This window comes from Myzus persicae, unplaced genomic scaffold (assembly GCF_001856785.1).
Source record: "Myzus persicae strain clone G006 unplaced genomic scaffold, MPER_G0061.0, whole genome shotgun sequence".
Classification (NCBI taxonomy): Eukaryota; Metazoa; Arthropoda; class Insecta; order Hemiptera; family Aphididae; genus Myzus; species Myzus persicae.
The window spans coordinates 22,398-48,954 of NW_019100485.1; the positions used below are offsets into that span (position 1 = coordinate 22,398).

At 28.8% G+C, this 26,557-nt stretch overlaps 1 protein-coding gene across 1 annotated transcript; it reads left to right on the forward strand.

Moving 5' to 3' along the window:
- The first annotated feature begins 17,726 nt into the window (after positions 1 to 17,726).
- Positions 17,727 to 25,714, forward strand: LOC111027528 (protein argonaute-2-like). Its single transcript, XM_022305928.1, has 18 exons — positions 17,727 to 18,005; positions 18,614 to 18,715; positions 18,824 to 19,104; positions 19,166 to 19,297; positions 19,392 to 19,566; positions 19,621 to 19,843; positions 19,904 to 20,051; positions 20,510 to 20,767; positions 20,889 to 21,040; positions 21,169 to 21,239; positions 21,302 to 21,415; positions 21,508 to 21,674; positions 21,737 to 21,918; positions 21,982 to 22,078; positions 22,840 to 22,946; positions 23,010 to 23,139; positions 23,211 to 23,410; positions 25,400 to 25,714. The coding sequence occupies exons 1-18, from the start codon at positions 17,987 to 17,989 to the stop codon at positions 25,506 to 25,508; spliced, it is 2,667 nt and encodes an 888-aa protein (XP_022161620.1). The 5' UTR covers positions 17,727 to 17,986; the 3' UTR covers positions 25,509 to 25,714.
- The last annotated feature ends 843 nt before the right edge of the window (positions 25,715 to 26,557 follow it).

A 26,557-nucleotide genomic window follows, 5' to 3' on the forward strand; every position in this document is an offset into this window, starting at 1 on the left:
AGTCTGATTCTAAAATAATTTATATAAATATTTTGTTGGGCTGGATACCCGATTTTTATTTCTGACTGCTTTTATAAGATTTTTGTTATCATAGTTAAATTATTAAAAAAAACATTTATTATTCATAGATTTTCCTTGAAGAGGAAAAAGTATTGAGTAGTGTTTGAATAAAAAGATAATTTTAGATTGCAATAGATGCTATGAATTTATTGATTTTCCAAAATTACAATGAGGTGTTTTTATTTTTTTTTTCTGACCGTCATCATTTTGTAGGTAATAATAATGCTTCAACTTTCTATTTCAGCATCTTTTCTGGCAGGGTAGTGATTCTAGTTGGTACATTTAGAAAGTTGAAATTAGCAGTAGCTTTCAAAAGAGTTGGGAAAATAAAAAGAGATTTTTATGGTAAGTCATTTTTGGACGAAATAGATTTAGTGTCTTTAGTATTACTCAAAAGCTGAAAACCATATATATAACCATAGATACTTTAAATGTTCACTAAACATTTATGACTACTGACCATATTTGATAATATTGTAACAGTTTTTAGATATTTAGCGAAAGTATAGCTATGAAAATTATTTTTAGTTTTTTTTCAGTTATTGTTGATAAATAATTTTTTGTTCTATCGAGAAACTTGAAAATTGTATACAAGTTTCCTCATGAGTCGTTGATTGAATAAGTACAAAAATAAAGTGAACATAAATCCACAATAATTTTTTATTATTGTTCGAAATAAGAATTTTGACATAATTCATAAAAATTAAGAAAATTTGTAAATTAGTTACAACATATTCCAGTGTAGGGAATTATATAGGTAAATAATAGTGATAATATCCACCTATCTAGTGGGGGAGTACACATTCAGTTCCATAATAATTAGTTACACAAAACTCTATATGTTTATAGTAGACCAAATCAAAATATTGAACTATATAAAATTAATAAAATTAAAAACTTCAAGGAATACCCTGGTAAAATAAATTATATTACTTTAGTATAATTTGTAGTTATTTGAAATGTATACAAGATACGGTAAGTAGTAACCTGCAGGCTATAATGAGGCTCTACCTACCTCATACCTAAGTTTTGAGTAACATAATAACACGTTGAATTAATATTTAATATGCCCATATTTTTCAGCTGATCAAAATTCTAAATTTTTTAATTCTATTTCAAATTTCAATTATATTGATTATATTATATATTATATTATTTCAATTATACTTTTAATGCATTGGTGCCATATTTTTTAAACAATTCAAACGTCTTTATAAATGTTTTTAACATTTATATAATATAATTTGTAGGTACCAAAAAATTTTATTTTATATAAAGGTGAAGCTATATATATTTAAATGGATTTCCTGGAACTGAGTTATTAGTATGTTGTTTGTTTTTATTTATATAATATAAATGTTCATTTTATTCTGCATTTACATGTACTGTTAGACTATTAGTTAAACTGCACTTGATTCCCTAAAACTCGAAGTAAGAAGAAAACAAATCTCATTTTAATAGCATATTAGTTAGTGATTCTTTAGTGCATATTTTTAATGTTTTTTAGGCCATGCAATCCCTAGCAGTATAATAATAATATATACTTTATACATTGATGAAGTTACATTTCCTATGAAGTAACTCATACCCTTTATCTAAATTCTCAAACTAAGTCTCATATGGTTCCTGACGATTGACAGCTGAGACGTCTGATGTATCACGAATGATATTTAAATTATAACAATAGGTACACAAAAAAAAGGTTAGATTCAACATAATATATTATGGATTGATACGGCGCGCGGTGTATCTATGTATTTAGGTGTAGCCCAAGCTAGTCACAGTAACAAAATGCAATGCTAAAAACACGCTTTCTCACTTCCATTTTCCTCAGCCCTCGTAGAAACACGATTTTTTTGCATACTGCATTTAATATTTTCAAACATTTTTCAATTATTAAAAAAATGATATAAAGTAGAGAATACATGATATCAAAAATATGGCCAGTAATTGTCTAGAGAACTTTTCAAGTTCATTTTGGTGAAAAAATTATGTTTCTAGGACTAGCGAGAGGTGATGAAAATGGAAAGTACGAAAGCATGTTTTGGTATGAAAAATCACAAAAGTATAGCCGTCATGTGCTGCTCTGATGATCATAGCGGCAGCGTTCAAAAACAGTGTTCATGCCACCACCCCGCGCACGACTGTAACCATACCGCTCCTTAGGCCAAAACTTACAATATCGCCGATACACTCCAAATTATTCCTTGAAAATCTTGAATATTTGTTTTATTGTTATCGTAATGCCCATACTGAATTTTATATTTCGTATATTATTAATCTCCTCACCGTATTTTACACAAATTAAAAAGTTGTCATCATAAAATTGTTATAAATTTAGTTTATTGTCCGTATCTATGAGTATAATCAAATACTATACAAGGTTTATAGTAATATCTATAAACCTTGAATACTATATAGGATAATACAGGACACTGGCATATAAAAACTGGCGAATTATTTCTTGTCATTGCCCCGCGAGATTGCTAAAGTAGTTGCCTATTTTACTCCTTAAAATGTTTATAAGTACAAATTAATTTAGAACACTGATTTATATTATTGTTTATTTTCTAACGTCAATCAACGATTATAATTTTTAGTGAGAAATATTAAATTATTTAGATTTTAGATTATATAGAATTTGCATATTTACACATACTTAAAATCTCCATAAGTTCATAAATCCTATTGGGAAATACGATAAACAATGTATGTTAAATGTAAGTTTTATAGTAGGTATTAATTAAATGTAATTCAAAACACATAAGTGATATATTTTACTTTTTTCATAATAATTATACAATACAAATTAAAATATGAAATTATAACATAAGTGCTTAAAACTGATAGTAATATATAATAATAATAATTTATCAATTAAATAAACATTGTAGGTACTCAAACGTGTACTACTTTTTTTAAATTTAAATTTTTTGAACATTTATATTGGTTAAATGAATCATTGCATTTCTTCACATAGCAATTAATACTCACGTTTAAAAATTTATCCAAAAATTGTGAATTGCAGTCTTCACATATACTTAGTGAGTACCTTTTACAAATATGGCTTAAAATAAGTTTAAGATCCTTTTTTAAATTACATTTTTTTTTAGAATTAGGTTTTCAATGTTTGCATGAAAAAGTGCAGAAACATGTTTAGTAAATTCCTATGTTTTGGCAAGAGGATAAAGTAAACTACAGCCATCATATTCCTTTATACCAATGTGTGTATTGTCAAGATCAAATTTTTTATTAGTATCCTTAGTAGCCAGTTTTTCAATACATGGTTTATGATCCAATTGACTACAAACCCAACCTGTTACATAAGCGACACTATTTGCAGTTTCATCCTTCATTAAAATATACTCAATATTCATTGAACTATAGTAATCATCTAAATTATCTATTTCTTCTGATTCATTATATGATCTATCTAATGTGATAATTGAATTTTTTATGTCTTTTGATAAAGCCAAAAATTCAGAAGCATCTTTTTCGCAGTTGGCATTATTTGAAGGACTAATAAGCATATTACACATATTCATACGGATTGCTGATTGAATTTTCGATGCATCTGGTGTTAAATTATCACCTCCTTTAGCTCTTAAAACTGAAAATAATGATTCAATACAATCTTAGGTCAAGCGTCTCATTAATAATAAGTATTCAATACCATATTTTTCATTTAATTCTTTAAACAACATTTGCACTCAAATAATATTTGCTTGCCAGCCTATTATACAAGGTGGTAAACTTCCTCTTTTATTGTTTATTTTCAACTCTGATAAACATTTTAAAGCTTTTTTGAAAAAATCCCAATGTAAAGAGTTTTTGGTTAATTGTCTTTTTAGAACAATAGGCTCATTTAATTTTATGCTATTAAAAACATCAAACAAATCATTAAAAAATTTAACAAATTTGGCTGTATATGCTGCTCTAGCTGATAATTTATTGAATGATACTGAAGTCAAAATACCAGCACTCACCGAATTACTTAACATTTGGGTTGCTAGACATACTCGCATTGGTGAAAAAGGGGGTAGATCCAAATTAATTTTTTTTAACTTGCTTGCTAATCTTGGTTTATTATTACAATCCACTTAATAAAAATCTTCGATATCTCTCCAACTATATAATTCATTTGCATTTTCAAAAGTATATTTTTTTAAATTATTTCTTACTGATTTCAGTAAATGTGGGGAATAGTGCATGAAAAATACATTTTCATTGTTGTATGTTATAAAAGGTTTTTCTTTTGTAACATTAAATAATTTTCTCATTTTTAGATTATTTGATTCTTGATCGCAAATTACCACTTTTGGAATAAGACCACATTCACTTAAATGTTTTATAGTGTACTTTACTATGCACTTGAGTCGATCTCCTGTAACTGAACCACTTGCTATAAAGAAGCCAAGTATTTGTTTCCAAGGTAATGTTAAACTCTTAACCATCACAACCAACACCTGGTTACCATGTTTTAAAGTTTTTAAATCTTCAAAAATATCAGTTCCAAAATCTTCATATCCATAAAATGTATCATTTTGTAAATTATAGGAAATAAATTGTTTTATTGACATCTCGTCAATAATTATTGATACCAATTTTTCTTTTACAGGAGCAGTTTGAAATTTTAGTTTTAAAATATTTAACATATTTTGATTTATACCGCAAGAAACATCCAAACCTTCCAGCCATCTTCTGAGAGATCGTACGTCGGGCTAGCAAAGGAAACTCTTCATAAAACGATAAGCAACCGGTGAATGGTAATATAAAGCAAGGGCAAAGGACTTCCCAGTTTCTTCATATCTTCATCCTTTTTTTTTCAATTGTCTTAGACGAAATTCAGATTTAGCTATTATGTTAGTTCTTAAAAAATTATTTCTTTTTGAATTACTGCTTTCAACTTGTTGTTTATACTTGTGCTTTAAAAATTCTATTTTCTTTTTGCTTTTTGAAACAAGTTTTTGACAATTTTTTAATTTTTAATTTAATATTTGAATTGTATTTTCTAATTTTCCAACCTTTTCTGATTCTAAATAATTTGGATCTTCTACAAAAATAATAAAATTATTAATATAATATTACTGGAAAATATATTCCCCAATATTGAATTTAAAATTACTCAATTATATCTATACTTTGTAGTTTGTTTGAAATTAAGTGTGACCATCAACACATGATTTTCTTATTTCCACAGAGACAAACATTAATAGTTTTGTATTTTTAAAAATATTCAAACACAAATAGTTAGAATAAATAATAGAGTAAATTAGGTACCTACATGGTTAGGTTAGAATATAGTTACATTTTTAAATTTTTTTTATTTATAAACAACTGATTTATTACAAACTTGTATTACCTATTTTACTAATGCTTGCAATGATAACATTAAGTGTATATTTTAATTTATGCATAATTAATACATGTGTACATAAGATAGTCATTAATTACATACAAATATTTTATAAATCTTGGGACCTATAGGTTCATGACCATGTGGCCATAGTCAAGTCAACATTATTTACAACATTGATGATACATGCAACATTTATTCATGCAACACAAATACCAGACCAGAGACACAATACAATAATAATAATTCAAACTATTTGATGTTTCATCAATATTGTTTAAGCAATCCAAACCAAACAGCGAACGATTTAATTTTTTTATGCCAGTCAATTCATCGTTCAACTTTTTCATTTTCCACAGTAAATATATTTGATGTTTGTTGCTTTGGACTATGTCTAAAAGATCGAAATTTTTTGAACATGTGCATTGGACTGCATTTTGTTGGAGTTTTTTTAAATGTAGTTTCTTTAATCTTTAATGAAAGGCCTGGAGAATGTATTAATTTTTTCATAAATTGTCTGTCAGGATGTCAAAAAATAAAGTGCAAAGTTGTTACTTTTAAGAAATGCAGTTGATGGTAAATTGATTGATGGTACTGATCCATATCTTAACCTGATGCACATAATTAATAATAAGGTTATTAATTATAAACAATAAGCTCTAATCGATATATTAAACATTTAAATGTTAGAATTTATAGGTAATTTGTATTCTACTAACAGAGGTCTGCCTGTGTTGGTCATATAATCATCCTTCGTAAAGTGAATAGAACAAATTGAAAAACTTTTTGGCAAATCTAAGGGTCCACATGTTTCTAATAATTTACTGATCCTTTTATTTTGGGCCAATTCTATCCATTTTTGACAACTATAAATACAAATAGGTTTGCAGAAATTAGTATGGTTAATTTTTTGATATTAACAACTTCTTAAATAACCAGAATATTTAGGTGCATAATATACTTACCTGTTTAAATCTTTCGGAAATGTATGAAATGAGATCGTGGGAGATGATGTCTTGCCATAAGTATTACAGTTAGACACTACACAGACATTTTTGGAGACCATTATTACTACTATTAGAATTAACACCAATGTGAGTATTGTCGATATTATGAACCGAAGAACTTGATAATATTTATGATAAAAAATAAACAATATTATCATAATATTATCATAATATTAGTAATTTAGTATTATAATAATATTATAATCTTATATAGTATTTGTAATTAATATTCAAAAAAAGCGGGAATTTATACAAGATTAAGGGGTAAAATAGGCAACTTTTATAACAATCTCGCGGGGCAATGATAACAATTTGTTCGCCACTATTTTAATACAGAGTGTCCTGTATTATCGTGTATAGTATTTACTATTTGGTATAATAGAACGTGAATCATCGTTTATCAGTAAACAATAAACGATATCGTTATTTTAGAATTCATTTATTTTTTCAAAAATTCAAGACACTTGTGCATTGCAAACATTTATTATTTTCCTTCGTATTATTATATGCTTGTTGGTAAAATTTCTCGGCCTTTAGTTTTTGAATGTCAATAATTATGAAAATTAAGCTGTTATTTTAATTTCATAATCTTAAAATACTTTTCGTGAGACTTTGATCCATAATGTGTACCTATTAAATATTCAACGATGTTTGGTATTATAAATTATTAAGCGATTGGAGTTTGGACAAACTTCCGGTTAGTCCTCTTGGCTTTTATCTAATAATATCTACTTCAAAATATTAACCTTTCCGTTCAATGTAAGATGTTCTATGTCCATCGTATGGTGTGCATATATCTCAGAATAATGAAATATAAAAAAAAACATTTTTTAAATTTTATTTCTCAGTAATTATTAGTATTTTAATTATTGTCGCCGTCGCGTCCGAGATCGACTGCCGACTGGTCTCGGTTCATAGTTTGGTCACCCCTGAGACATTGACCATTGTGTAGAGTGTATATTTTGTGACAATAGTCACCGTTTGAAATTCTTTGCGGTTACACATCGCTTAGCGTCGAAATGTTACCACTACAGGTACAAGGAAGCACCTGCAAAGTAACAGGTAAACGTATAGGTGTATAATATAAAATAACATCCATTTATATATTTATATATATATGCATAATATATATAGAGGGTATTCCGTGGGGATATACCCATAAGTCGTAGAAGGGGACTAGACAAAGACTGGTTTTTTTGCCATCTTAGCTATACACTGAAAAAAAAAATGATTAAAACCATGAAGTTAATGAAAATAAAATGTTGAAAGACATTTTCTGGAAAGTAAAGTATAAACTCTACAAAATGTATATCTTCAATTGTTTTAAAAATAAAAAAATATGTTGTCCTTGTCTCTCTGTGAGTCTAATAAAAATAACTGCAGATTTATGATATATTTATTATCCCAGCCCCCAGGAAATATCGCAATGTGTAAATCCCCGAGAGACACCCTGTATATAGTTTATTATATATACTTATATTTATATATAAGCATAATACATAATTCATGTTTTAAGTACCTTTTACGATTTCCAATAGAGGATTTCCTATACAGTACCACATTTTTGTCTGAACAGTGATCGGTATGTGGATAAACTACATCTTTTATACAACCTTCGAATTGTAACACAATAGACGGCGTCGATCCGTCCGACGTGCACCCCCGCCGCGACGCCTTCAACAACCCCTCTCGCAAAACGCTTATGGAAGACTTAGGTATATATGGTCAAACGTCGGGCCGATCGGGTCGTAATCGAATTTATTATACTCACTAGGGGAAGAGCACGTTTTTATGGGTACAGGAACAGTATACTATATTGTTTGGTAGTTGTGATATTATATACAATAATAATATAATAATATAGTCACGGGAAATACGATAATAGGTATAGCGGTTCTTGGAAGGCCGCAGTGGATATTTTAAGGAATTATCACTGGGCAACATTAAAAAAAAAAAATGTTCACACTACACGCTATAATCAAATTTATTTCATCGATTTAGGGGGCCGAAAATTCTATAGTAGTGCAGTGTTTAATTAAAAATACGTCATAATATGCGTTTAAAAAAAGTAGAAAAATAATTGTATACATTTTTGTTTATTTCGTAAAAATAATCTACAAGTTGTATGTAAAACTTGTATGGATAACAGCTTTTGATAATACTACCATTAGGTATTTAACATATTGAGCACCACTGGTATAATCATTTGGCACTTTTAAAAATACGTACCGTCGACTATGTGTTATTATAGCCTATAGGTATTAAATAGGGGACAATATTGTATTATTGCTGGTCAACCCACGCGACGTCGTATTAATTTTGGGGATAAATAAATAAATACCCACATATGGCTACATTATGTTACTAATTGGACAATCCTTGTGTTATTGCTGTTCTCATGACTTGTCTTGTTCGAAGGGTATCAGTAACAATAATCAAAAACTTGAGTCTGTAATAATTATTATATTATTTTTAAATTGTTCGGTCTGTGTTTGAGGGATCGTAGGGTGTGTGGTGTTTCCGTGTATTTTACAAACCAACAAGAAAACACCTAGATGCTAGGTTGCCGTAAGTGCTAAGAAAATATTTAAAAAGCAAGGCGTCCACTTCTGAAATTAAAATACTTTAGCAATGAATTTGTACATACAAATATTCATTATTTAATTATAACATCTATTTTTGTGCCCATTATTATAAAAACTATTAAACATGTTCAAAGTGAAATAAATATTTAGCTAATAGCTTCTGGGAACAAAAACTAAAATGAAATCGAAAAACAATTTATTTGTAGATATTTGCCGGGACGACTAACGACCAGATGTCGTATTGTCAAGTGGAATAAATAATTGCTTTCTTGCATTGTATTATTCTATGTATACCTACGGTGATTGTAGAGGTTAGGTTAGGCCAAAAAACAGGTTTCCTGATTTCCGCCGAAAACGAAAAAGGTATGATTCCTGTTTCCGCCAAAATTTATTTTTGTTAAAAGACGTTTGGAAACCATGTAAAAAAAGTGTTACAAATTTTTATCGTGGGAAAATATTCTTAATATAATAAAGAGATAATAATACATATTATATAATTGCATATTATAATACATCCATTGTATTTAACTAGGCATTTCAAATTATAATACAAGTATAGGTCAAATATAGTCTCAATAGAGTTTTGAAAAAAAACACATATCGTTATTTTTAAATATTTAAAAATATTACAAAAAAATATAGGTATAAATTATAATACAAGCATATGTCAAGAATTAAAAAAATCTGGTCGTGAAAAATGACATTCATAAATATAGGTCAGGTTCCAAATAATCATATAGTTAAAAGAAGCAGTTTTTTATCGATATTTAAGAATTCAACATATTTTGTCAGATAATTATTGTTTGCAAATTATGAAATAACTATGATACAGTGTATGCTTTCTTCCGTTAATGACGATTATTTACATGTATCGAAGATTATCACTGTATGTATTGTTGTACCTATTTTATACATACCACAATATGTGTTACTGAAAAATTAAAACCACTAGTTTCCAATCTTTTTTTGGAGAAAATGTCTTTTGGGAAACGAGAATCGTATCTTTTTCGTGTTTGGCGGAAACGTTAAATTCCCGACCGTTGTATTCCATTCTCAATAATTATTTGTACTTCCAAATTCAAATTATCAAACGTTATTATATAATCTTATAATATATGTAAATAAATAACAAAATTAAACATTAGAAATAATGATTAAAATAAAATCATACAATAATTTCAAACATCGTCATTTTTACTAAAAATCGTTGTTTTCAGTATAATTAAATATAATATGTATACAGTATAGTGTATAAGTGTCATTTACTAGGCCACAAAAAATTTTCTCAGTGCAACATTTCTGTCTATCAGGTAAAATATCCGCTATAGGCTGGATGAATTTCGTTTCCACGGTTCACGATGGTAAAAATGTACCAGATACTATATCACATCACCTATTGAACATCTTAATTACTTCTTTCCATACAATTTTAACATACGACAATCATGCACATTAGTGGCAGATTTATCGATACATCTTTATCATTGGTATACCTTTGTCCTTAAACATTACAAAATGCATCACAGGACACCGGTAAGTATGTCGTATCGAAAAGGCCGAATTACGCACAGTTATCGAGGGCGGTGACGAAATAATATTAGTATAATTCATCGCGCCCCATGGGTAGAATATAGGTAGTACTAGCCACTAGGCAATTGCCAATTGTCCCTCCTGACATTGCCCTGTATAAAGGTTTGTATTTATATAACATAATTTACATATCATAATCATTTGTATTAAAATATAACCAAATTCAACCATTTTTACAAACAAAACATTTTCTCTTGATTCGTAAGATAAAAAATGTATAACTTTTATTTAAAACGGACCAGTATTGAAATTTGTTTCCTGTGTATTAAGAAATTCGGCTTCGAAGTAGTTTTTTTTTTACAAAACCGAAGGTCAACACACATTCAGTTAAAAAGGTTGTACCCTCTATTATACACATAATATCATCTCAGATAACATCGCTTTTATCAATGGGAGGTCCTGTTCGTATGTCGACGGGCGAACACTCGCATACATATTTCAGAGAAACACCGATATTATTTTCTCGGTAATCGTGACACGTTTTGTAACTACTTCGCTCTTTGTATTGGACACAATATTATACCCTTATTATTACAATGAGTAGGTTTATACACACTTAATTCTTTCCGATGTTCGGACTCTTCGTTTTTTGTGTACGACGTTTATCGTTCGCACACAATACACACACACACACACACACACACACACACACACACACACACACACTCGCGCGCGCACATACACACTCATACACATGCACATGTATACAATATTGAATATACATACTTACATACTGGCGTTCAAGTATAATTTATTATTTTAGATACATCCTTTTTCTTTGTGTTAACGATTTTAGATTTGACAGAACACAACACTATAATATTATTTTCTCCTAAACCGACTCTGTAGTCGGTACATGCCCGCAGCAGCATGTAGTATAATATTATGCAGATGTCTATGCATTATAATATCTACAATTTACATAATAATATAATATATTGAGGGGGTGACCAGTGAGATTGTACGCTTGGCTTTTTAACATTATGGATCAATGATATGGGATTTCGAAAAAACAAAAAAAGTAGTGTTTCTTTATTTTTAACAAGACATTTTTTAAGTAACAATTTCAACATTTTTGAACACCCAGTTGTAACAACACCAAAATCAACTTAATTTTTTTCAAATGGTAACAATTATATTTTTTTAATGGATTCTGGCGAAGATTTTTTTTCTGAAAATTTTGATAGTCAAATCATCAATTTTGGTTTACTAGTTCATAAACTATAGTCCTCTAAAGTTTAATAAATGCATTAATACACTTTGAATTGAAATAATTGGTATAAATTGAATTCAAAAGGGCTAAATATTTTTTTCTTTCAACCATCTCATGAGTTATGAATTATGATACACTAATATCGTCATCTAATGAGACGCTATTATACACTTTAAACTAGGTAATAAACAGTAGTGTATATGGCGCAAACACTAATCGAGTCACCAATAATACTATTAAATATATTTTTTTCACAAAAATACGAACCTACATCGTCGATAATATTGAACCGGTGTCTAAACAATACATAGTCTATATTTGAACACGAGTTTACTTGGAATATAGATTTTTCAAGTCCCCAATGACAGCGTATCTTTCATAACCCGTGGCGTTGGGATTTTAATCCGCGTATAAAATAGAAGATAACACAAATGGAGGAAAAGGGACGATATAAACTGTACGTGTGAGAGACGGGACATGAGCACATGTGGAGATCCTACATACATTTTGTCTGTATATTGTGTTCTTCTTTATACGAAAGCGGATTTACGATCTGTAACTGTAGGTTATATATACCACCCACGCCCGAACTGCAGGCGGTTGCAAAACCATTTAAGAGCGCCTTTATATTTTTGTTAGTATATTCATTCTATATGTTATAAGTGAAGGTATAGCTATGTGAGGTAGTCAATATTTCTCCGAAAACTTAATAAATAAGTAACTTTTATGGCCAGTTCGGCCGGTACGTGCCTGATAAAAAATAAGTTTAAAAAGTGAAAAAAATAATTGTATATTTTTTCAATCACTCTGTAGTCTGTAAAAACAATCCGTATACACCAGAAAATATTTTATAATAAAATGTATTCAATTTATTATCAAGTGACAATAATAATATTATATTATTATAGTATATTACTGCAGCTGTCGACGACCGACGAAGTTGTCATTGCGGGGAAGAAATAATCAAAAATAAAATCCATTTATATTCAGAAGAAACAAAAACATATTATATTATAGGGCGTATGTAATTTGCGCCAAAAACAACCCAAAAAAAAAAAAATATATGTAATTTGCGCCACATCTAAAATTGTATTTTGGTAATTTGCGCCACTTTTTATGTTTGTAATTTGCGCCAAATAAAACTAAATGAAAAGGCAATATGTAATCTGCGTCATCGTTTACCTACAAAAATTGTAATTTGCGCCATAGTTCACCTTATTGAAATTGTAATTAGCGCCACAAGTAAAACGAACTCCATGTATATTAAATAAGTAAATTTTCTATTTAAAACATATAAAAATCAGTCATATTATAATTATAAATAAATGTATACAAGTAAAACGAACTCCATGCATATTAAATAAGTAAATTTTCGTTTAGTAATAAAACATATAAAAATCAGTCATATTATAATTATAAATAAATGTAAAAATATTATAATGTATAAATATAAATTTTCGTTTAGTATGTACAATTTTCGTAATATAACATTTAATCTTTTGAATTAAAATACCTAGTTACTTATAATACCTAGCTTACTCACGTTTTTTTTTATATTTATAGCTTAATGAAGAAACTAAGCATTTTCTGTCAATTTTATTTTGTCTTAAGTCTTCATATATTTGTTGAAAAGTTTCCAAACGAATTTTATTTTTAGTAGAATTTCGTTTTTTAAGATGTATACTTTTAATTGTAATCAAAGTTTTGGTTTGAAATCCTTTCTGTACGTCCAAAAAGTGGTAAATAGTAGGATGTGGGTGATAGAACTCGGAATTGAAACGTGAATGATATGATTCGCAAGCATTAGTAGTGACTAGTGAGATCTAGTGACAACAATATTGAAGTTGAATGTGTGGCGCAAATTACATATTCCATTTCGTTTTCTGTCGTGGCGCAAATTACCAAAATTAATTTGTATATGTGGCGCAAAATACATATTATATTTTTATATTTTGGCGCAAATTACATACGTCCTTAAATGTACCTTTTGATGGCGCAAATTATAGGTAATAAAATTGGCGCAAAATACGATCTCCCATATTATAATATAATATTATTATTATATATATGATACCCACCCACTCTCATAAATGTAAAAGTGTACGGTTATTTGTCTATATTATTATGTTATAAGTAATAACTCATACATAATACATATGAAAATATAAATATTATTAAATATAGAAAAATTTAAATACCTATATAAAGTTACAAATAAATGTAAAATAATAATGTTATATAATTTATATATTAATGTATTAGTATGCTTGTTTATTTATAGAGAATTTTTTTTTTGGCTAGGTTTAATACTTTATACATTATCAACTCAGTTTTTACAGAAAAAAAATAAAATTTCTTTAAAATCTTAATGTAGACGTAATTATCATGGGGTGAATTGTGCATCTGCCCAGTTTCCCGATGGGCCAGTATCTATATACAAATAAAATATATTCTATCTATCTTCATCTTTATACATATAATTATTCAGTACGGTCTGTAATGGAACTCCTTATAACTAGGTACCTATATAATATAATGCATTCGGTAGTGTTGGGTAAATTACTTATGAAATTACGTCGGTAATTACATTAAATGTTTTTATTTAAATTACATCACGTTAGCCGAAATTATTTTTATCCCGTTACTTTAATTTTTCATTCAAAAAGTAGTGTTAAAAAAATATTTAATTAAAAAAAAAAAAAATTACCAGCCAATAACGCCTAATAAGCAATAGGTTATTGATATTTACAGTGACTTGTAAATTGGGTTACTTTACTGCACAACACTGAAAATCGGTCACTTTAATTTCTTGTCCATATTCCTAACTACGAGTTCATCTCTATACTCAATACGTATTAAATTCTGTATAAGTCAAAGGGCCCAAAAATAATTGTCTAATCGGTAGATATGGGTATTTGTATAATATAGGTACCTACAAGTTACATTGTACAATTTGGGATGTGTACAACAATCACTGTAACAAAATGTCAGAAAATAAAAACACCTAAATATTATACAAATCATAACTTAACCACGATCATAGATTTTCACATAAACAAATACCTTATACTTATCTAAGAATATTTTATTATTATTACATTTATAGTTACATAGATATTACTAAAATGAAATATAAATTTACATAGTTCGACAATTAATATGTCAGCAAGTGAGAGTTGTTAGTCATTTATTACTCATCTTTATTATTAAAATAATGTAATATTTTATCAAGTCATTAGAAACAGTAAATATTTAAAAAAAGTAAATACATAATAATTATAATATTATGTTAACCATTCAGATAGTCACATTAACTAATGCAATAAAATGACCCAACTCACTTCTGAGGATAATGATATCCTCTTATCCATGAAACTGGAGTACTTAATATTAAAAAAAAAATTATAACCATACATTTTTACACATTTAATTTTTAGTTTTATTAAATCTGATATTGACGTTTTGTTCCGGTGAAGTCACCACTGAAGATATTATAGTTTCTAGCTCTTCATATTACTATTTTCTGGATTCATTCCTTTATTGTATAATATATGGGTTAAATTTAAATTAAATGATAAATTGCATAAGTACAAAAGATTCTAAGCGAAGACCGTTGGTCACTTGTATACTATCATAACTCATAATACCAATATATTATATGATTATACTGATTTCATATATATATAAATATATAATATATATTCACACTATTGTTTGAAAGGTTAAGCAATCCACATTAACATAATGTTATGTAAAAAGTACAAGGAAGTACTACGATAAAATTGTTTCACTCAAATGTATTATTTACATTAAAATAATCTTTAATCATAATAATGTGATCCGCCATTTTGTATATTATATATATTTACATTGTTATAGGCACTTGAAATGTTAAGCAAACAATCTTATTCAACATAAAATTAAATCATCAGAAATATGATCAAAGAGTAGGTAAATAAAGCATATTATGTACAAAGTACCTACTACGATAACATTATTCACGTCAATGTAATATTTACATAACAATAATATTCAATTTTAGTAATCACTTTAAAATTGTTTTAGTAAAAATGTTACAGGCTAGCGACGATTTTACCTCTAAAAAAATAGCATAAAACTCCCCTTCAAACGGACGAGAGTCATAATATATATAATTTAAAGGCTGACAATCTCAAATTTACCGTAATATTTTTTCATATTGCTTAATGTATAGAATGTGCCCCTAACTGTCTAAGGCTCAAATTTTAATATTAAATTATAATTTATTTGTATAGGCCTTGAGTCTAGCCGTCTAAGGCATATGTGGCATATATTATTGCTATTATTGTTACTTGCGGTTTGAGTCTTAAATTGTTATACCCCTATAATATTGCATAGGCTGCTAAGGCTCAAGTGTATTATTATTAACATTAGCTATCAAGCAAAAATTATTAGGGTGTCTTGGTGTCTCTCAAGGATATACCCATTGCGATGTATTCTGAGATAATAAATACATCATAAATCTGTTTTTTATTAGACTCACGTAGACAAGGACTAATTCAGGCTTTGGACCAATTGCGTCTAAAACCAAATTTGAATTTTAGGGTCAATATACCAATTGCGCTTCTTATATTTTACGGTTAGTGTACCAATTGCGCTCTTTATATTTTACTGTCAATATACCAATTGCGCTTGTATTCAAATTTGCCTGATATTTATTGAACAATTGATTACTAGCTAAAGTGATTGGTTTTAATATATTTTATAACAGTATCGGGAATTTTATGAAACATTATTATTATCACGCACATATTTTGATCACGGAAGTATGCATTTGAGTGATGTACGAAAACAAGTTTTCATTATCATCGGATATATTTTATCGGCCTAATTGTTTCGTTGCACACAATATACAATATAGTATATTCAGTATATAGAATAACACGTCGATGTTACCCAAAACTTATTTCTTGTTAGTCTCTTGGTATTAGTTCGAGTTGTTTTACGTTACAATATGGATCGTTTTACAAAAGCTCTGAGTGAAAAAAGTAAACCATTATAAGTTCTAGATGAGTTTAAGTTTCGACAATGTAACATCTCAAAAAACGGAATAAAATGGAGATGTACAATTAAATCGTGTACTTCGAATTTTTTAAGTGATCTAAGTGAAACGGTACTTTTAAAATCGTACTTTGATCATAACCACGAAGCAAGTGTCAATATAAATAGACAAATTGTTGCACATTCGTCAAAAAGAAAAGCAACAGACCAAGTTACAACACGACTGCTAAAATTAATACTAGCAAAAAATCGGTTAATATGTAATAAAAACCAAAAATATGTACATATATATATATTTAGGGACGGTACAATGAAAATGTGGACCGATCGATCGGCGTGCAGAATAGCAAACAGTCCTGTACTCCTGTGCATACTTCGCGCGTCGTGCTCGGTTCAACGGGTAAAGGCTTACATAACTAACTAGGTATACGTCGGCAGCTTATCAGCCACTGAAATTTGATTTTGGTCATTGGAAGAAACGATAAAATTTATTTTATTTTCTAAAGAACATGCAAGCAGAATGCACAGCTATTTTATGGTAACGAAAACCGCTGTGACCACTAGCTCAAACTAGGACAAAACTCGTATTTTTGTGAAAAGTTGCTGATGTACCGGGTTGGTCATAACTCATGAGTGAGTTGCGAGCAGTCTACTTTCTACCGCGCGCAGCAGTAGGTCTAACACATGTCCTTGAGTAGCGTCGGGAATGACGATTATAAGAGCACGGTCCGCCCAGGGATTGAGGTTTTAGTTCCCGTCGTGCTCGCATAACGCGCTAGTGGTGACTACCACCATTTGCGCCGAGTTGACGACGATCGAGCCGTAGCAGCGAAACGAAAACCAGTTGTGAAACGTTGTTCGCCGTGCTTGGTTCATCTGTGTGCGTATCTTAGCGCAGTCAGTCGTGTTTTTTTTTTAATTTATTCTTTTTTCCCGTCATTCTAATAATCCTTTCAGAGTTGACTTTTTTAATAACATAGCTTATTAGTTATCATCTGGATTACGATTTTTTGTTTTCTAGTTTTTTTTTTGTAGTAATACACTTGTCCAGTTGATTTTCACCACCAATGGTGGATGTCTGACGCAAACCCTTAAGAGTGTAAGATCACCGTCGCTGTTATAACCGGAAGAAGCCATGTACCCTGTCAGACAACGTGAGTAATAGTCATAGCGCACTCACACACTCACACACGCACGGTCACATTTCGTATAGCTCTGTGTGCGAATGGATCAATAGAGCCACAAAGGCACCTTTATTACCAGAATAATATCACGTTAAGGGGACTAATGTGGTGTGTGTTGTGTTTTTGCCATCTCCAATTGCGGATCCCACCCAACCCTTAGTAATTTTTGGAATTGAGAAAAAAAAATTTGACAGCCTTAAATAAAACATTTATAAAATCCGGAAGAACACACAATTTTCGGCGGTTTGACGTCATTATGTTTTACTCAATTATGTTTATTCAAAAGGGTTTAGCTCAGATCCGGGATCCGCTTTTCATAATTTGGGGAAAATAAAAACTTAACTAGATTTTCTCTTAAGTGGCAGTTATTACTCTCGTCAGATTGGTGGTTCTATTTTTTCAACAATTTGTATTGAAATATATTCTTTCTGAATGGATATTAAAATCCCGAACTTTAAGAAAAATTACCTGTCACTTTACCAAATTTTATATTTACTCTATTGCATTCATAATTGTTAATACTATTTCCATTTTATATTTTAATTACTTATACAATCATAATTGTCTGGATGTTATAGTCCCTGTGCCACCTGTTGATGCCCCAGTTGTGCCACCTGGAGCAATGGGCGTTCTTCAACCTCAGGTTCCTGGATTGCAACTACAACTAATGGATGTACCAAGTAAAATTTTATAATAATAATTTAAAATTGTATTCTTTGTTTTTAAAATTACAGTTGTTTTTGTTTATTTATGAGCTATTTGTCATTAAAAATTCTTTGTTGTAACAGTATTCAACCATCCTTACCGGCCAAACATAGGACGAGAAGGCCGATCAATTGTGCTTCATGCTAATCAGTTTAAAGTATCAATGCGACGTGATTATTTATATCATTATGCCATCAATATTCATCCAGATAAATGTCCTCGAAGAGTCAATCGTGAAATTATTGAAATTATGGTTCGTGTGTACAGTAAACTTTTTGGTAATCTTCGTCCTGTATTTGATGGTCGCAAAAACTTATATACAAGAGATGCATTGCCTATTGGAAAAGATCAAATCGAATTAGAAGTATATTTTTTCTTTTAGATAATTTTATAAAAACATTTAATTTTAATAATTTATATTTCAGGTTACTTTGCCCTGTGATAGTAAAGATAAAGTATTCCATGTTAATATCAAATGGTTAGCTCAAGTATCATTACTAGCTTTGGGTGAATCATTAGAAGGTCACACAAAACAAATACCATATGATGCTGTTTCGGTAAGTTCATCTTATTTTACTTACTTTTAGTTAGTAACTAATAATGATTTATTGTTTATTATTTATTTTAATTTCTAAAATGTTTGTTTTGTAGGCTTTGGATGTAGTCATGCGACATCTTCCATCAATGACTTTCACACCAGTAGGTCGGTCATTTTATTCTCCACCTGAAGGATATTATCATCCATTAGGCGGTGGTCGAGAAGTTTGGTTTGGTTTTCACCAGTCACTCCGGCCATCTAAATGGAAAATGATGCTTAATTTAGATGGTAATTTATTAAAATAAGATTAGCTTACCTTCATTGACATATTTCTTTTTTTAGTGTCAGCAACAGCTTTTTACAAATCACAACAAGTTATAGAACTCATGTGTGATTTGTTGGATATTAGAAATATTAACGAACGTCGGAAACCATTATTAGATTCAGAAAGAGTTAAATTTACAAAAGAAATAAAAGGTCTTAAAGTAGAGATTACACATTGTGGAGAAATGAGGAGGAGATATAGAGTTTGTAACGTAACTAGAAAATCAGCTCAAATGCAGTCGTAAGTTATTAGTTTTAAGACTTATTTATTTTATCATACATTCTTTGAAACAATTTTTAGTTTTCCATTGCAATTGGAAGATGGTCTCACAGTAGAATGCACAGTGGCTAAATATTTCTTAGAAAAATACAAGATAAAACTACGTTATTCACATTTACCATGTCTTCAAGTTGGAGATGAACATAAACATACATATCTTCCGTTGGAGGTTTGTTTATTTGGATGATTAATATTTTTGAATACATTGTAGCAGTATTTAACTACCTACCTTAAACTTATAATTCAGCTAGGTACCAATCAAAATGTACTGATTTGCTTTACCTTTTTTTACTTGATATACTATTATACTATATTATAACATATAGCATAATGGTGTTTAGCTTGTACCTGCTATTTAAATTGCTCTAATAATAAATTATCTAGGAAGAACTAGACAATTAATCAAGGCCATTGTTAAATTATACATAGGTACAATGATGCAACTTATTTATTTTATTTAAGTCTTGTTTAATTTGTTCTATATGTGTCAGATGAAACAATTGTTGTATCTGAAATAACTTATGTATTATAACAGGTACATATAAAGTCTCAGTATATGATTATATGTGTTATGTAACAGGATTATAACGTAAATCTGTGTTTGGTATTGTTAACTTCTTTCATTAGGTCTGTAACATAGTTTCGGGTCAACGATGTACTAAAAAATTAACCGAATTGCAAACATCAACCATGATTAAGGCAACGGCAAAAAATGCTCCTGATCGTGAACAAGATATTAATTCCTTAATTCATAGAGCTAATTTTGTAAATGATCCATATGTACAAGAATTTGGTCTTAGCATATCAGACACCATGATGGAAGTGCGTGGTCGTGTTTTACCACCACCAAAATTACAATATGGCGGACAAACTATAGTTAAACAGGTATGAAAATGTGTCCAGATTTTTGTCCACTGTTTACATTTTACATTTTGATAAGAATCCATCACTAAAAAATATTTGTTGAGTGGTACTAGTTTAATTCTACAAATTATAATGATTTTAGGGAGGATTAAATGGACAACAAACCAAACAAGCCACGCCAAATCAAGGAGTTTGGGATATGCGAGGCAAACAGTTCTTTACAGGCGTCGAAATTCGTAATTGGGCAATAGCTAGTTTTACACCACAGAGAACCGTGCGCGAAGAGTCGTTAAAGTAACTAACAATAATTTTATAATTATTTTAATGGGAGAACTGAATTATTTAACAATGTATTCTGGAGGTTTCTAAATGTTTAGTCTTTTGCTTCTTAGTACGTATACTGTATACTATTTATTTTATAGATATTTTACAATTCAGCTACAAAAGATAAGCAGAGATGCTGGCATGCCAATAGTTGCTCAACCATGTTTTTGTGAGTACAAAATATATATAACAAATTTTAGTAATTTTATTTGACTAAGTATTTTTCAACAGGTAAATACGCCGTAGGGACTGACCAAGTAGAACCTATGTTTCGTTATTTAAAATCAACATTCACTAGTTTACAACTTATAATTGTTGTTTTACCAGGGAAAACTCCAGTATATGGTATTTTATTTTTATTATCTTAAGAATTTGTAATGTTTCCAATTTTATTGATTCAAATGTAAAAATACAATATTTTTATTGATTATAATTAGCTGAAGTCAAAAGAGTTGGAGACACTATTCTAGGATTGGCTACACAATGTGTTCAAGCAAAAAATGTAAACAAACCATCACCTCAAACATTGTCCAATTTATGTTTAAAGATTAATGTGAAATTGGGTGGTATCAATAACATTCTTGTACCAAGCATCAGACCCAAAGTACATAAACTTTTAAAAAACCAATTGTTTCTTATTAATAGTTAATTTATATTATCATCTAGGTATTCAATGAGCCAGTGATATTTTTGGGTGCAAATGTAATTCACCAACCATGTGAAAGTAAAAAACCATCCATTGCAGCAGTAGTAGGATCCATGGATGGACATCCCAGTCGTTATGCTGCTACTGTAAGACTCCAACTATGTAGACAAGAAATCATTCAAGAACTTAGTTCTATGGTCAAGTATGTAGCACATTAAGCTTTATTTATTATAATCATATGACTAATTATCATATTTAATTTTAGGGAACTCCTGTTTATGTTTTATAAGAGTACTGGAGGTTTTAAACCTCATAGAATTATATTATACCGTGACGGAGTATCAGAAGGACAGCTGTTTCACGTATGTTAAATTTCATATGTATAGTAGAAACTAGTTGTACTTTTTTTTTTAACAAGAGTTGGCTTTGGTACTATACTTTAGTTTTATGTTTTGAAACTACTAGTATCTTGAGCATTGAAGTATATTCAAGTACTCAAAATATATATAATATGTATGCATATTATTAAAGTACAAGCAACCTAATTTATAAACCATATAGGTAAAAAAATATTAAGACACTGCCAGAGTAATAATTGTTAATCCTCTCAGACATAGATAAAAATGCATTCACATAAAATCTTTTTTTTATGATTTTTGAGTAATATTAGAGTCAAAACAGCCATTCCAAAAATTATAGGTAGAGGATAATATTTTTAAGGGTTTGACATATCAGTTTTATATTTTATAATTATTTAGCTTTGTATGGATTTTCAAAATGAAAGAAAAAATTTGAAAAATTTAAATGAATTTTAAATTTTAGACGAATTGGTAAGTCATATCCTCAAAAATATTATTCTCTATAGTTTTTTTAATGAGTGAGTTTACCCTAAGGTTACTTAAAAATATAAAAATAAACGATTTTTACGTGAATGCGTTTTGTCTATGTTGTGCATGGGCCAAATAGAGAAAACAAACAGTGCAACACTTAAAGCCATAGATGTTTCTTTGTCACATTTTTTTAATGGTTTATGGTTGTATTATTATTTATTTTCAAATATTACATAGATAATCATTTATTTTTAGACGTGTTTTCTTAATTTAATTTATTTTGATTGACATAGGTCTTTCAAAATGAACTTACAAGTATTCGAGAGGCATGTATAATGTTAGAAGGTGATTACAAACCAGGAATTACTTTTATTACAGTTCAAAAACGTCATCATACCAGGTTTGTTTTTTTTTTAGTATTTCGAGTTTTATATTTTTAATAAATAATTTAATTTTGTTATAGATTGTTCAGTGCTGATAAAAGGGAACAAATGGGAAAATCTGGAAATGTTCCAGCTGGTACAACAGTTGATTTAGGAATAACACATCCTACAGAATTTGATTTTTTCTTATGTAGTCATCAAGGAATTCAGGTAATGATTTGTAATAGTAGTTTTTTTACTTGTACATATTGTGTCTTATAATAAAAAAAAAATATTATCAGGGAACAAGTCGGCCAAGTCATTATCATGTTCTATGGGATGACAACAATTTTGAGTCCGATGAATTGCAGTGCTTAACATACCAACTGTGTCACACTTATGCCAGATGCACTCGTTCAGTATCTATACCTGCACCGGTCTATTATGCTCACTTAGTTGCATATAGGGCTAGATTTCACATAGTTGACAAAGAACATGACAGGTAACATTATTAAATTTACTTTACATTATTTAATTATTAATATGTTTGTAAGTCCTTGGGGTTAATTTTTTTAGAGATGTTTATTCGATTCAAAATTATTTAAATTCTAAATTGGACTGGGGTTAAGGATGTTATTGAATTTACTGATGTACTATAGAAGTGTGTAAATATGGGTGTGGTATAAATATTATTTTAGTTTAAAATTATGAATTCAAACTATGAACAGTATCTATATTTGTATGTTGGCATTTATTTTACAATATTTTAATTTTTATGTTAATTTATGATTATATATGTACTTAAAAATGTTCATATTATATTAGAAAACATTTTAAAAATCGTAAAATATAGCCATTACAAGTAGTTAATGTTCAATTTATTTACAGCATAGGTAGGGATTTTCTAGGCTTTAAATTCTGAGCTGAGCAATGAATGTATTGGTTTTACAATAATGGCTGTTTTTTTTTTATTTATAAATCTGTCATCACTCAACACTTTTTGGAGCAATAAAAACACTTCAACTCTGAGTGTGGTTTCTGGAAGAAAATTAGATTTAGGGACCACTGGGAGGTCAGTAAAAAAAATGCCCAGTATTTTTTAAAATGACAATAAAAAACTAAAAACACTCGATAATTTTAAAGGTTCACCCTTTACACTATATACTCTATAGCTTTTAAAGATCAAATGCATTATGAAGATTTTATCATGTCTATAAAATGCAAATATTCTTTTTAATCACAACATGGTAATTAAATCAGCTTAGTTAATGATGTACATGAGACTTTTCAATTGAGGGAGGATGGCTTAAAAATTATTTCAGTTTTATTTTTTTTTTCCCCCTAATATAATAATTTTAGAAGTTTAGGTAAAGAATTTGAAAGTGTTTGTATAACTTCAACTTTTCAACTATTACAGTGGAAACAATGCTCTGATTTTAAACTTTGATAGACGTTTTTGGAGAAAATTGTACCCAGTTGGTGTACTTTTGGGAGGTCGAAATTAAAATTTCTAAGTTCTGCTTAGATAGTCATTGAATAATTATTATATTTTGCAAATATAAATTTTTTTTCTTGAAAAACGACGGTAAAAACAATAACGACAAATAAGAACAATATTATTTTTTAGAACCATTTAAAATTTTAATTTTGCCAAAACCAGAATTAATTTATAGTTCAAAATGTATACATTATAAGTCTTGAAAATATATATCTTTATACATATAAGTCTTGAAAATTCAATATGAGATAACTCATAGAAGTACCTAGTTCATACTTCCAAAAAATCACTTTTAGATCAATTTAGGAAAACAAGTATGCAAATAAAATATTTTTTGAAAAATGAATTCATGCTATCTACATTATCACTAATAAGAGCAATATAAAGATAAAATAAAATGTCCTACTCTAACACTCCACTTTCACTTCGATTAATTTTTCATATAAAATGATACAATATATCATCATCTTTTCAAATTAAACACTTCTATTACCGTGATCACTCGACACCTACAGTGCAGCAAACCAGTTTCCACTGTCCCATTTTTTATTTATGTGAATTTAATGCATATGAATTTACTTACTAGTTGTCTATACAGTTGAAAAAAATTAAGCGCTATGGGAGGGATACTTCAGCCTGTTAGGCCTCTAATACTCACTGTTAGCCCTCTAATACCCACTGTTAGCCCCCCCTGCATATGCAATAGGGCTTAGTCAAATCTGGTTCTGAGTAAATATTATGGATTGGATTTTGTATGTATTTTGGTTTGGATGTTTTTGAAGTGTTAAGTGTAATCCAAATAATACAATAATTTTCCTATATTAAAGTATAATAATTTTAGTTAAAAATGCATACTGACATTGTTTATAGAGAAGTTTATTTAGATCTTTATTTATCCTTAAATTAAAATACTTTTTTTGTATGTTACATAATAATTACACAAAACATAATATGTTTTATGAATTATTTGTGATAAAACTTTTTGTTTTTTAGTGGTGAAGGATCACAAACATCTAGTAGCAGTGACAATGGAATACCAGCTTCAATGTTGCAAACTATCAAAGTGCATGCCAATGCAAATAAAGTTATGTACTTTGCTTAAAATACCAAAATTGAGCATCGTGCAACACAGAATTTAATATTAGGTATATATTATAATACGACAACTTTGCAAAATACTTACAAAATTCTATTGTGATTAATAATAGCAATTTTATTTTATTTTTTTTATTTTACACATTCATATTGTACCTAAAGTATATTATTTTGTCTTATTAAAATACAAAAACTTTTTCTTTTGTGATTAAGTTATACCCAACATTAAAATGTGTACATGATACTTTAGAATATTATAAATCTTAATGTTAACAGATACAATTGCATATCAAATTTTGTTTAGTCAAGAGGCTCCTACAATTTTAGTGGTCGGCCTCCTTGACAAACGATGGTGTCAACATTTTCGGAATAAAAAAAAAAAATTAGATTTTTTTCTACTTAAATATTTGTCATTAATAGAGTTAGGATGTTGATGATCTGAAAAACACACAACAATGCAAATAAAACAAACGCAAAAATGCCCTGAAAAGTGCAAAAATGAATTAGAAATTTCAAACAATTACCTTAAAAAAAATTAAAAAAACTAATAAGTAAGTGAAAACAATTTATTTATAAATATTAATTTTTATTAGAGATTTGGGTATGAAAATGGGTGTAATAGTTATTTAAAATATGAATTATAAATTATAATATTAATAAACAATAGTATACATTTACATTTAAAGCATTATATAAAATTATTAAAAATAAATTAAACTTGGGTTAAACACTTGCTCTAATCTAAAATTTGAGAAATATGCCCACATTGTACAAAAACTACAAAAAATGAGTTAAACGATAACAAAATGACTTAAGAATGTTGAAAAATGACGTTAAAAAACAAAAAAATACATAGTAAAATTTAGATACTCTGCATCAAAAGAGCATGAAACAAATTTTATACGAATTAAATAATATCAGCAGGTATGATAACAATTGATAAATGATAAAAGACACACAAATACACAATGATAATGACAATATTTACAGGCGTCTCCGACGACCGCCTGGTTCCGGTCACGGATTAATAAAAAGTTATAGGTCACAGGTAAAAAA

Bases quoted from the DNA above. Each gene is read 5' to 3' on its own strand.
- LOC111027528 (XM_022305928.1), top strand. The intron at 21,041-21,168 runs GTAACTAACAAT...TTTATTTTATAG, and splicing joins GTGCGCGAAGAGTCGTTAAA to ATATTTTACAATTCAGCTAC. The intron at 21,919-21,981 runs GTATGTAGCACA...ATTTAATTTTAG, and splicing joins GAACTTAGTTCTATGGTCAA to GGAACTCCTGTTTATGTTTT.